At 40.8% G+C, this 14,738-nt stretch overlaps 1 protein-coding gene across 1 annotated transcript in view; it reads right to left on the minus strand.

The window, feature by feature from the left end:
* LOC102689928 (AT-rich interactive domain-containing protein 1A) overlaps window positions 1-14,738 on the minus strand; it is a 68,924-nt gene that overhangs the window by 38,879 nt on the left and 15,307 nt on the right. The window contains exon 2 of the mRNA XM_006631269.3: window positions 514-732. Coding sequence (XP_006631332.2) covers window positions 514-732 — 219 coding nt within the window. The remainder of the gene's footprint in view (window positions 1-513; window positions 733-14,738) is intronic.

Below are 14,738 nucleotides of genomic sequence, written 5' to 3' on the forward strand. Positions count from 1 at the left end.
AGGGTAGAGTTCAAACCGTCGGGCGTTTATTGAGAATTAAAAATGAGAAAAGAGTTAATGGACACTATTATTGTATGTTCAAAAGGTGCTCCAAAATTGAGTTCATAAGGAACTTCCAAGAAAAGAGATAGTCGAAAAGGATAACTGTAAATGCGGTAAATATTTTTTTGAAAAATACAAAATTCAAAATTGAGAAGAGGGGTATGGGCAAATGTTTCCAAAAAAGTACCAAAACCAAGAGGTTCTTCCTCCCTGCGTGGGAGGTGATGAACCACAAATTTAATGCTGAGTACGTTAAGTATTGTACATTACTTATCCAAACAGGTCAGTTTTTCAACACGTAAGATCGATTTGGGATGTCGTACGGCATAAAGAAACCAACTGGGCAGTGATGGCTCCTGTTCCTGCTCCGGTGAAATAAATCACTGAAGGGGCTAGCAAAAGGGTAGACCGTTATTGGATTACAAGTCCATTTTGGAGCTGCAGTGGTGTAGGACGAGTGCCCAGACTCACTTGCTGCCCATACTGCATGCTGCCCATGCCACCCGGCGTACGGCTCTGCATGCCCATGGGATAGCGCTGTGGGGTGGGGGGGCCGTAGCCCTGCCCTGGGTACGAGGCCCCTTGCTGCGACCCTGGAGGAGGCCCCTGCTGAGGCTGCTGGGAGTAGGGGTTGGCCGCTGCGTAGGGCTGGCCTCGCATCTTCCCCATCTGGTCCATTGGGCTTGAAGGCTGGGGGGGAAAGAGAAATACTTCAATGCCTTATCTCCGACCTTTCTTAAAAAAACAGTTTACAAATCTCAAACCACCGTATTCAATCGAGGATGATACTGTATGGTTGAGTTATATATTTAATGTACATCCCGCCGAGTTTGCACAAGCCTAGTAGTGTTTATTCTACTTGGAATGCCCGCTCGCTATTCAAGCCAACACTTTCCGAAACAACCTCCCCGAGCCAAATGGGAGAAGACATGGGCTGCATGTCATCAGGCTTTAACATCAGGGAAAGGCAAGCCTGGGAAACCGTGTTCCACTCCACAGCCCCAGTCGCTGCACAAAGAGGTTCACAAAACACAACAAGGAAATGAAGGTAAACCAGATATAAACAGTACTTCAATGCCACTTGATTGAACATGAATATCCGTGGCACGCAGGCACAGACAACTAAGACTTTTCAAACTAATACATTCATAAAAAGGCGCATGTTTAAAGTGTGATGGGACCACCTCTCATTTCACCTGTCCAGCTGTACTTAGGTAAAGTAGGGAAGCATTAAGGTTAAGACCAATTCACAGGCAAAAGACAGAAGAAGAGAAGAGAGCAATGTTAAAACGATCAAAAGGTTCACATGGGAATTCCCATGACTAAGACGAAGGCTGCTCAGACACAGACAGAGTGAATGTCAATTATCTATAATTTACTCACTGAACCTAGGAAGTCTACGCACTCTTTAAGTTTTTTTCCCATTACCATATAATGATTAAAAGGGTTTCCTTCTTTATAAAAAGTGCATTTCGTAGCTAGGACCACACAGTTAAAACTGCCACATATTGAGTGTCATCACCAACCGCTCTTCAAGAAATGGATTCCCTTCTTATCACAAATTCCACAGGGGTGAACTGCTGGGACCTGCTAGCAGATCGTGACTCAATAGGTGGGCACTATTGATTACTGGGGAGGAAATCTGTGATTGCTGGGTAGTTTCCAACCAAAGGGGCAAATTTTAAGTAATGTCGCATGGAAGAGCTGATTAATTGCATTTACTATTTCACAAAAAATTAAAATGCAAGCTTCTGAACTACAAGTCATTTATAAAGGGGGGTATATTGAATAAAAACCACATTTCTCCAAGTCATCAAGTACACAGAAATTTCTAAGGGTGCCAATAATTGTGATTTGAGAAAAATGTTTATTTTTTTGTGAAGATTTCTTCATTGAATGATTTTACCTCACTGAAAGGTTAAATCTCTCTCATTTTCAATACAAGATCAAGCTGATAAACAACAAAGACATTTTTTCATAGCCTTTTTTGCTCATCCAAGGGTGCCAATAATTCTGGAGGGCACTGTAAATGCAAAGGAACAGAACAGCAAGAACAGAGTTCAATACAATATCAAGATAAAATGTAATTTGGTAATAAGCCCTCTAAATAAGAAACAGTTGCACTCATCATAAAATATTCCTGCCAACCAGATGTACTCAAGCTGTGGTTTGTCCCACCAATGAAATGAATTAACAACTGACTTAAGATTAAAAACAAACTAACCTTAAAATGAGTAAAACATAGATCGCAAAAATAGCTGCTATCAATTTTACAAAGAAGCCTTTTCCTTTGAGAAAACAATGCTGACAAAGAGAAAACAACATTAAAGTACAAAACACTGTGCTAAGACCACTTTGTGCTATTAACACTATTCTTTCACTTGCAGGATGTCAGTGATTGAACAGAAAAGAAGGAAAGAGAATGTGGGCCAACAATGACATGGTCTTATCTGTGGCATGCAAACCTCACCGCATGCATCCAGCACTGCTCTCCATCACTGGCCACATGACTAATGCAGTCCCATGTCACACGCTAGAGCAGATTACACTGTGGTCTGCTGCGGTTATCCCGAAGAATCTCATTAGACATGGGAAGGAATGAGGAGGGGTGTCCAGGGGGGATCCTGGATCAAATTTCGACATCAATGTCTATCTTTCCCCACGGCACGACGGGCACTTCACAACCTGAAAGCTGGCGCTTCGCTCCCAACAAAAGTTTAATTGCTTCCCACGGTTATTAACCTGAATTTTACCTCACTCAGCCTTAGTTAAGGAAGTCGACAACAGAGCTATTTATAACTCATCTCAAATTGAGGGCAGTCTGCCGAAAATTTAACACATCCCAGCTGTACTCCTGTTTGAACCAGGGCCAACGGAATTTTTTTTAATAAAGCTATCTTGGCACCGAATGAATGACACCAGCACTATAAGGGAGAGGGAGGGAGAGAAGGCCTATGCTGTGTGGTGACGCTGACCTGTGGGCGGTTTAAAGCCCAGCTGCCTGAGGCGCTCCGCTCCAGTTTTTCGGTCCAGCTCTCACCCCCCATCCCCACCCCTGTACCCTTTGCTGCTCCTGGCCAAGCTCATCATGCAAGACTGGAGGGACGGCGCACTGACAGCAAAACCTGGAGGGTCGGCAGTGCCCGGCTTTTCCAGCTGCTGGGCCCGACACGAAGCTGCTGATCTGACCAGCCGATACCCGGAGAGGGGAGACACCCCTGGAAGTCCTGGAGCTCAATGCCAGCCTCCCTCAGACTATCGGCCTTCATTATTAACACTGCGTAAGCAAGGCCTCGTTGAACTTTCAACTGAATTCTACTTTTGTTTTTTGGAAAAAACTACAAGGCGTAGAAACTGTACCACAGTGTTAATGACGTGCCTCTCGGTTGTAGATCCTGTGGAGGTTATGACTCTGATGGTAAAACGGGGTAAGCCAAAAGGGCAAGCAAGTGAGATGGGATTGAAGTTTACTCCGACCGGTACGATTTGTAAAGACACTGGAAATAGCAGATGTCGAACTGCATGTCATTCAGTGTTTTCACATTGAATCCTGAGAGCGCTACACAGTTTTCTGATGATTTCTCCATGAAATATTAACAGAAAACAATTTTAAAGTTCATTAGCAACTTTATTCTTCAAAGGGATTCATATCAGGGCACCATATTACTTACTTTAACAGATAAGTAACCACAGCCCGTTTTTCTTGTTAAATGGGGACCCAGTGATCTCTAAAGTAACAGTACACCCCTTTCTTTTTTTCAGCATGGAATAAACCTATAACTTGTTCCTTTGCAGCCTACGCATGCTGACGCAGCTACCCACCTGAACTAGTACACCCCTTGTATCTTTAAATCCAATTAAATAACAAGCACCCCAAAAGGTAAGCACGTGGAAGAAGAGAACATTCAACAACAGGAATGAAGACATCCTACAATCAGAACAGCACATTATTGAACTTATCACTTACTTTTTTGGAAACGAGGAGAAAAATGTTTCAAAACGATCAAGGTTTATATCTTTTTCCGGTAAGCCCCTAAGTTCTAAACAGATAAAGCACATCTGGAAGTTGATGTAATGCACCACTGGCAGAAGCTGCCATGTTGAAAACCCGCACTATAAAGAAGCAGGGTGTGCTTTAGCACTTACCGAAACATTCTGCCCCATCAAGCAGCTTTCAAAGGACATCGTCAATACTACAAGGAAGAGCATCCCATGTTCTATCATTCTTCTTCTTACCACGAGACTGGATTACAGCTAAAACCTAGATTTGCTCTGCTAACAATTCCAGCAAAAAAGAGATCGTAAGAATTCTCCAAGTGAAGTGAAAGGCAATGAGTCTGGAATCAGTGTTTAATAGCATTATTCCGTACTCAGCTTGCTTCTGCCAATTATTTAATGTTTTAATCCCATTTCTCAACTTCAGTACTTTGCAAGCATTGCAAACCAGAGCGGAAAAGGTATTACTAACAGAATAGCAGTACATATGAGCAGTTACATTCAATTTAAAACTCTAGGGAGAAAAAAGGTTTTCAACTACACTGAGGAGCAAGCATGGAAGCCAAAATCTCGGACCACAGGTGAAGCACCATGATGCAGAAATCAGGTTCAAGTCTGGGTCATGTCACCAGCCGATAGTGACCAGGATTCAACAAGCAGGAGTGTGCATACAAAATTATAATCAACTCTTCAAGTGTTAAAGATGAGTGAGTCCCTACCCTAATCTCACCTCAGGGATCACCCAGGCCTCAGTTCTCAGTGCCTGTCTGCTCAGCACCAGAACGCTGCTTCTCAATGCCATTCTCACAGCCTCACTTAAAATGACCTTTATAACACCCTAAAATCCCCTAACAAGGCCTATGGAGCATCCACATAAACAAATCCACAAGATCACCTCAGTTCTGTAGTAATGAAGCAACTCAAGAAAAGAATACTGTAACAAGTGACAATTACTACACTTTTGTAAGTAATCTATAGGTTAGCTATGATCACACACATTAGTTTCTGTAACTTGAAAGCTCTCATTCCAGATGAATCCCAGAGATTATAGACTCTGTAAATCAACACTATAACCAATAACATACAACACTCCACTGGCAGGGACACAGATGAAAGAGTGGAGAGAACAGAAATCTCCACAGATAAACAAAGCTAGTCGTTTTTCTTGCTCAGTTGGGGTCCCGGTTCCTTCAGTTGGGGTCTAATAAGTGAAATGGAATCCTAATGCGGGCCACTGACTATGTTCTAATTGATTATGCACTGTAGCTCGATACCTTAAATACTCAAGTATTTCTCGGGTCTTCCAAAAGGATGCAAATAATTAAAGGTCATCTGTATTGATACTATACTGTTACTTAAAGCAGAAAAAGCTCTGCAAACTTTAACGTCCATTTAAAATAGATACAAAACGTAGACATGAATTGATTTTTTTAGCTTAATGTTGCTTGCATCATTTTTAATGAAAGAAAATTCCTGTCAAGTTATTTTAAAGATGAACTTAAAGCGACAGATCAGACCTCTGGACTGCAGGACAGTAAGAGACACCTTCAGGGTTTCACACATAGAGGAGTGACAGATCCCACTGACTGACTGACCCCCCGACACCCCAGCCACTTCAGGCTGCCTTCATCCTGCTCTGGAACTATGACGAACTCAGTCATGACGGCCCTTCTCAAAAGAAGGCGAGTAAAGGGAAATTCAAGTGAAGACTCAATCATTAAAAATAAGTTTAACAATATGTGATGGTTAAGGAGCTTTCTTCCAATGCGAGGTAAGTTATACCTTCTCCACAAAAGACGATCCCTCTCGGTCTGGGAGATTGTCTTAACCTTGAAATGAGATGCACCCGCCTGCCTGACCTGCTGACCAACTGGCTATTCAAAGACAAACAGACGTGGACTTTTGACCCAATTCTGTAAAAATAGTTTTCTGTGCCCCGTGTCTAAATCAAGTGGACTACAGTAGAGGTGTCTTCAATTAAATACACACTGTGACCATTTGTGCACATTCAGACATGGTTTACTAAAGCTTGTAATAGAAGCATGCCAATGATTATATTGTGAGTGCAACTGTGTGAAATTTAAAGAAAGACGATGCTTAATCAATTACATAAAATACAACAGTGAACCTTTAGGGTCAGGATAGACAGATGAATGGTGTTAACTTGTTAACCAGCATTACAAGATTGGGGACTCTGCCAGGTTCCAAGCCCGATTTTCAAATGAAGGAAATATGGAAGCACTATAATCCAGCACTGGACACAGTAGAAATCACACAAGCAAGAAATGAATTTCAGATTTAAGGTTTTACAGGAAGTAACAACTTAGCAGAATGTAAGTTAAATGAAGCATAACTCCACAATACAGGACATGAAAACATGTACAATCATGTGTAAAACAATTCACACCTGTCACAGAAATCAACTCCAAATTTGCAAATTGATAACTTTCTACAGAATAGAGTTTAACTACTGGCCACAATAAGTCTTTACACTTGCAAAGAAATAAGTTCAGTTTTCATCAGCAACCACAAGCCCACAAGCATAGTAACCTAATCACTTGGTAAGTTTGTAAAAATATTGACCAAAAAAGGGCTGAATACACTGCAGGTTTTCACAGTCATTTTAAAATATCATGCATAACAACTGCTACACTAAATCCATAGTATTAATACAAGAAAATGAATTTTACATCCTTAAAAATGTCAGCAGCCAGTAATGAGGGCATCAGCTGAAAAGTGTTGCACAAAAGTTTAGCATTTCCTTCAGCTATTCTATAAATAAACTTGTATATCGCTATCAGTCAAATGGTTAAGAGGTGACTTGCTGAGCTGTCTGAGGTGCTGAAAAAAGATCCATTAAATGTTCCTGCAGATAAAGTTTCCAATTATAATTTTTAATGTCCACCTTTTGTCAACAAAATCTGTAGTTAATGTCCACATAGGCTGATGCTTATATGGAGACAAAACAGGCTTTGAACTTGTCAGGAACTCGCATATGCTCACACATATCTACTTTAAAAGCAGTTTTAAATTAACACTGCCTTTCTGTCGTTTGGCTGCTGTGTATGGGAAGATCAAGGGTCTCTGAAGTGGACCCTGAAGATCACGAACTTGAAGTGCATCTTGTAGACATCATGAGAATTTGAAACATCAGAGGAACTTTGCAAAGAAGAGCGATATTGATCAAATTAAGCTTTAATAGGATCCATTTAGTTCTTCAGTCCCCCCAAGGAACAAACTTGGGAACCCACTCATCTTAGATTATGTGCCATTCTAATATTCCATGAGTCCTGAGAAGACTTAGCCATGCTGAATGTCAAGAAACATTGCTAGAGAAAAGTATCATTGTTAGCAAAGGGCTGCAGGTCACCCCATAATACTAATTGGCTTTACTCAAACATGCTGTACAAAGGCTTGTTGCTGGACTTGTTTATCCGCCTTTAAAGGACAGTGAGATTTTACTCTATACCCAAATAGGGCACATCCACCCACAATACAAAAAGAGCTGCCATGCAGATCTTAAGATTTACAGAAAACCAAACAGCTCAGGCCAAATTCACAAGAGAATCTCACTATTTGTGAACAACACATCTACTGTCACACAGCCAAGTTAAACCGACTGAATTGATTTAGGCCATTCACTGGTTTGGTCTTCAGTTGTTTCACATTCTTCAAATTCTGCAACAAACTATTTCTTGTTTGCCTTGAGAACTTAAAGGTACGAAATGTTAACAGCTTTTTTGCAACTGAAGATAAACTATGCCAGATTAAACATTTTTAAAACAAAAGGGTTAAAAAAGAAATTATAAAATCTTCTTAAAAGATCAAAAAACATTAAAAACCTTTAAGGTACCAAAGGGAAAAAATGAAATTGGCAGTCAGCAATGTACAAAAAAATACTAATCTATGGAGGGAGGGCACAAACTCCTTAAAGAAATTAACTTTAAAAGAAAAATCCTACATAAAAATGGAGAAGCTGTCCAGGGCAACTGAATAGTTAAGTGTTTTGCACGGTACGAGAGGAAAAGCCTGCCTGACTTGGATGCGCTTTCCTGCTTTCACATGTGCACTCTGCCCAGTCATCTAATCAATCACTGGAGGAAAATCTTTCCTGGGTTTTAAAAAATAAATAAATTAGCACATGGCTAATCTGCATAAAAGAAAGCCAAAGCACACTTGGCAGAAAAGGTTGTGCTGTTTGGAATGTCTGGTGGCAGGGCTGGAGGGTGGGGAGGCAGGGGTTGGAGCACAGCCTGATAGCAGAGATAGCGCCGAGTCAAACAGATGGACTGGGGACAGATGATAAACAAGGGCTTCTCATGTGACCCGCCACATGGCACAGGGAGAGCCCAACTATTGTTCCAGCACTAAAGCTCCTGCACAACGGGCTGATTGACAGAGCAGACAGGCGGCTTAACCAGGGTGTAGGGAGAGGAGATAAAAAGTAGCATCTGAGGTCTCTGGAGATTTTAAATGGATCCTGAACTGTTCGCTGCCCTGTATGTAGGCGACGCCTTGCACAACCTTTTAGATTAAAATAAAACCTTCCATTTTCTGCAATTCTCTCTTGAAATTGTTTTAGTTTTGAGACTGAAAAATACTTTTTAAAAGCAATGATTCTTAACTTTTTTTATTTCCAGGATTACTTCAATTACTCCACCCAGCAAAAGTAGACTCCCCCCCCCCCCAAAAAAAAGAGGAGTAAATCTCTGTGGTGCATTTAACTGCCAGTTTGCATTTGGGGATGTACTTACAACAGGGGCTTGCTGCTAACAGAACAACCGTGAAAGAGCTTTAAACCGGTTTAACTATAAGGTAGCCAAAATGCTTTTATCCAACATTCTTTGTCTTCAACCTTCTATGTCACAAGCAGTGCACTCCTTGTTTCATGTGCACGTTTATACAGGGTCTTCCAGAGTCAAAGCAGAGGAGCCAGCAATGAAAGAAGCTTTTGTGATGCCATATCTTCAAACTACACAGCATTTTCTAACTGAACCAGCTCAAGCCATCATTTGACATCCCCCACCCCCCTTAACAAAACCCCAAACCATTCTTAATTTCGCAAGTGAAGAGGCTGTTGGGAACATCAACGCATGCGAGCACAAAGCTGGGCAGAGAGAAGTGTAGCTTTGACTCACAAACAGAGCCAAAATAAGCACTTGCCATAATCTCAAAACGGAATGAATACAGAACGCTTCAGAAACTGTTAAAATAAGTACTGCAGTTTAAATTAAGAACAAAGGCATTATTATAATATATGCAATATTCTGTTAAATTCTTTCCAAAGCTTCAAACTCTATATTCTCATTAAGCTAATGCCAGTGTTTCCTTACATACACCTGCAGGTCAGTCTGTACCTCAGACAGGGCAGACTGTACCACTGTGACCCTGCAGCACAAATCAGGTTTCTAAAAGGATCTCAGAGGGTCTCTATTGTAACAAAGACCCAAATACTACTTTAAATATCCTCAAGTTTGTGTCAAAATGTAAAAAGCACCATGTAATTTTAAAAGAGCTCATACAGCAGGCCAATTCTAGAAGCAGGGAGTCTTTACAGCTTTATGCTTTTAACTGCACGCAACCTGAGCTTATCATTTTAAATTTCTCAGTAGTTTCACCCTAGGTGCATAGAAAAAAGCTACTAAGTGGTAGCTTGCTTGTAAATGCCCTATAATATCACAGTCATCAATGTGTTGTCATGCTGCGAGATGCAGGGATGACATTCCTCTTTACTGTAAAATGTTTAACTCTTTACACACCAGGTAGAAATGGCCACATAGGGATGGGAATCGGGGTTTCTCTCTGAACAGCAGTGAAAATTTACAGAAATAAACCTGTTAAGGATTCCGCACATCCAAACTGTAAGGTGACCTTCACTTACACTGTGAGGATAAGCACATCTTTTGAATTCAAATATTAAAACACCAATGCCCTACACCCTCAGTTCAACGGACAAATAGGGGAGAAGAGGTGTCCACTAGATCACAAATTTCTTTTTTTCAGGCCAAATCACACTTTTATATGATAAAAGTCTACAGACATGCTTCCAGCGTGTTTTGATTTTTTTAGCAATCGCAACCCTCAAAAATTGTTCCTGTACAATTAGCAAACACACAAGCTCTTTATTTCATGTGCCGTAAACACTGTATAAAATTCACTAGTGTACGGAACAAACACCGATCATCAGCAATTCACCTACCGCCTACAGGGCAAAATTTACACTCCTGCTTTTTAAACCCATTGTATTTATTTTGCCTTGATTGTGCATTTCCTTGTAATAGCAGGGAAAGACCAGTATTTCTGATTTTACAGACAAAATGATCCTTTAGCAGATTTTTACTGTTGAATTCGAAGTCCCTTAACCCAAAAGTTTCCTACACTGCCATTTTGAAGTGCTCCATTCCAAACCATAATACACTACAGCAAGAACCTTTAGCACTGTACTACAAAAGAACTTCAAACTGTCTCATTCAAGGGTAAAATATGTTAACACAAAGGTTAAAACAAGCCAAAACCTGAAGCCCAGCAAGTCAAATAAACAGAAAAAAGTGACGTTTTGTCAAATTAAAGGTAGGAAAATATGCTTTGGATAAGACCCCACTAACTTCAAGCCTTAAAATAACCTGCCCCTGACTGAAACTCAGGAATTACAAATGGCTGCGTATAAAAAGTTCAGACTATTGTCTTTTTTCAGCAAAGCCTATAATAATATAAAAGGACTGGCATAAAGTACAATGACAATCTGCAAAATGGGATTTAAAACAAGCAGACAACCTTTGTCTTAATGTTTAATAGGAGACCCATTTAGAAATCAATGGTTAATTTCACTTGAGATTCACAGAAAGGGTCTGACCATTACAGCTAAACAACAAGAACCCAGTTAAAGGCAACTTAAAAATACAATCCTTTCACTATTCTCTGTACTACAGGGGCCTAGAATCAGACCAGTACAAATAAAATGTGAACTACACGCTTAAAACCAGTTCCATTCAATGTCAAGACATCACTAAATTGCTTTTGGGGTAGGAGTAGAATGGGGGAATACCATCTCTAATGTTATACATCTAAAGAGTTTAGAAGGTTTATTTTAGAGACAAAGTACATGGAAAACAAAACTAAAAGGGGAGCTCACATTCCTTCAGAAGCCTCGAGAAAAAAGCAGAACAGTTTTAATGACAGGCTCCAGTTCCCACAGCACCTCTTTGAAAACAGGCTTCAAAACAGTTCTCACTCTTTGTTACCAGGTGCTCTCTAAACACTTCAACACCAAAAGGACTTCACCTTCAAGGGAGCTGCGCTGTACATCGGCAGCTCTTTCCTGTGCACGTCAGACAATACAAAGGAGTAGTTTTGCTTTGCTTCTAATTGACTTTCCCTCAAAACAAGACAAGGGAAAAATAAATAGATAAACTGCAGTTTCTAGTCAAACTCTTAACCCCTAAAACCCTGCATCATCAGAAGGGAAGGTCTATTTAAGAGCCAGAAGGTCCCACAGAGGTAGACTCACCAGTTAAAGCCCATCAGCTATGACCAAATCCTTTATTTGACCAGACCTCTTAAAAGGGAGCCAAACCTCCAATACACAGCTTTGTAATGTTTTAGTCCGCCAGTTTTTACAAACAGCTGTTCATTAGATTTGCAGGACCAAGACCAATGTATGACATGAGCTGATAAATACACCCAAAGGGTGGTTTGGGGATCTGGAGCAAGCTACTTCACAGTACTTTTTGAAGATTATTCCCGTAGGCCCTTCTGAAGGCACAGGCTCAGATCAATAAACTACTAGCCACCGAACAAGATGAGCCTCCTAGTCTAGAGGCTTTGTGTTCTGACAAGCAGTGTATTACTTACAAAAGCCTGTACAGTACCAAGATTATTTTTGGTCCCAAATCAGATTCCCTTCTTAATGTTACTAATAAAATAAAGGCCAATTCACAGCAAAAACAGTAAGGCAACAAGAAAAGGCAGAAATGTAGTTATTGCAAAAGAATGAAATAATCCCAAGGATTGAGGCTACAGTTCAAATTTAAGCCTGCAAGCAAATTGGAGCCTTTAGGACAAAAGTTATCCAATAGAGAAAAAGGCTTTTTGACAAGCATTTCTGAATTGTAGGCATCACTGTCACCATATTGTGGCCTGATCCCTTGGACCTTTAAGCAGAGTGGTGGTTCTTCCTTCTTGATTCCCAAGCCAATGCCTCAGTACAGTGACAGGGAAAATTTGGCTGTATAACAGTATTTCTCAACCAGTGTTCCATGTGATACACAAAGGGTGTTTTGGGGATCTGGAGCAAGATAGTAATAGGTGTGCTGCAGAATTGGAGAAAAGTCATGTGCAAGAAAGAAATTAAATGGAAGTCTAGATGCGTTAGATTTTGGAGGAACCAGAGTTGTTATGTCTTGAAGTGTACGTGGGGATCCCAAGAGGTGGGAGTCAAATTGTTCAAGGCTGACAGAATTGAAAAACAGACAAGTGAGCCTCCGAGAGCAGCTGAGCAAGACCCGGTGTGTCACGGTCATCAATTCCTGCCAGGATAAGGCAACTGTGCACTTCCAGGCTTAGAGCGTACTTCAAAAATAACGTGCTTGGGCTGGTGTCTTTAACCTGTGAGGAGAGGGGTAGCACCCAGGAATTTTGTGTATTTGTCCACGTACAGAGGGGTGGAAAAGGTGGAGAAACTCTCCTGTAGGAGAGGCGGTCACCCAAATAAGACTTTAAACCAAGGTCCTCACTTACTGATCTGTCTTCAAAAAAAGGAGCGATGTAAAGAAAGCAGACACCGCATTTTTTTTTTACTCTTTATTCAAGACACTGCTGAAACAACTATTTTGTTTGTCTAGGTTTCAGTTTCTTTAGTAGAGACAGCACTGAGAGTATATTAGGTGTTTAACATGGTGCCCCAGGCAAAAAGGCTCACACAAGTAAAGTCACAACCACATTAATTTATAATAATGCAATACAGAAACCTTAAACCCCATATGAACTTGCATGCTAGCGCAGCCCCGGTCTGTCTCCGAATGCTAACATTCTCACCATGAAGTTACATGCCAATCCAGCTCTGGGCCCCCTTGCCAAATCTCATGCCGAACACGCAGGTACCACAGTACTTTGAACTGACAAATCCAATATACAACTGTATATTACATTCAGTAACGCTGTAGTGGTGATAATGGCTTTTTATAAATGCATTAGCTGTTAGTACTAATTTGCCAACTAATAAAACGAACACTGAGTTTGTAACAAAACTTTGTTCATCATTCGTAGGGATCAGTTACGAGCAGGTACTAGCACTGTTAGTTCGCCACAGGATAAATCGTAAGACACTAGCCCAGTATAACAAAGAATCATATTAAACTCAGGCTGCCGAGTAAATGATAAAGAAATGGACAGAAAACTCTAACCTTCAGACTGTCTTACGAAAGCTTAGTGGGGGGAACAGCTTTCAACCATATAAGTAGTTTATGAAGTATAGTACAAACAGTGCAAGAGATTCTATATTCATCTTATGTATCCATTTTTGTGTGTGCTTTTGTAATCATTCTATCAATGACTTCAGCCAAGTAATTTTACCCTTTTATATTGAAATTTATGCCCGTGTTCCCGAAAACCTGTGTGCAGAAATTCAGGCAAGCTTTGCAGTGACGAGAGTGAATGCTCTAGAGCACCTTAAACCTCTAGAGTGAACAGGGAAGGGGCAGAGGAAAAATGCCAACCTAATTTGAGGCAGTCAAGTGTGAAATGGGTCAAGATGAGATACTACCAGTCAACTACCTCCGACGCTACAGCAGGTCACAGTCATTTAACACTTTACCTCTCGACAGTGTCAGACTTTATACATGAATATGGTTAAAGCTTTCTGACAGCAGCAGTCTCAAAGCCACTCTCTGAACACTGACGACAGAGTTTCCCCAAACACACTGCACCGCGCCCTACTAAACCAACTGTCCCTCAACAGCAACAGCGAAGCAGGGACCTAGACTTCAACAAGCTACAACTCAACACTGTTGAAATTGATCAAGTAACCAAACAAAGACGTGCAGTATATATATGTTCACATATAGCTCGGAATAGGAACGTCATCCATCCATCTTCTAAATCATTTGCACATCCACCAGCAGAACACAGTTACCATGTATGCAAATTCTGGGGTTCTATTGCTCAGAAAAAGCAATCCCAAAGCCCTGCGAAGCTTTAATCACAATATACTAGTGAAAGCCAATAGCTTTGAAGCCATCTGCCTTCAGATTGCACAAAAGAAAGCGGTTAGTAAACTTCTTACCCGGCACGTTTTATTAAATGATTTCCCCCTGGCATTTACCAAATGGTAAATATAATTATACACCAGTCACACAAAATTAACACACAGTATACCCACCAATGTACTAAAGACAGGAGGGCAACTTCATCTAGCCTATTGAAAGAGGAACCTATTCCTCTTTCAAGTTTTGCTTCCTCTTTGCCTTATATATCTATTTTTAAGGTCTTCCTACGACAGGAACGACCTATTACTAGTTGGGCATACTGGCAACCTGCAGCATTTTGCCGTTTATTCTTCACAAGTACGTTTCTTCATTTGAAGAAAAGATTGATCCCAAGGATATCTTTACGTAATCAACAGTAATCTGAAGTACCACCACTGAGACCGCATACATGTCTTCGATATAAGCTCCTGTCCTGAATGCACAAACTCCAATTTGACG

The sequence above is a fragment of the Lepisosteus oculatus genome, chromosome 11, assembly GCF_040954835.1.
Source record: "Lepisosteus oculatus isolate fLepOcu1 chromosome 11, fLepOcu1.hap2, whole genome shotgun sequence".
Classification (NCBI taxonomy): domain Eukaryota; kingdom Metazoa; phylum Chordata; class Actinopteri; order Semionotiformes; family Lepisosteidae; genus Lepisosteus; species Lepisosteus oculatus.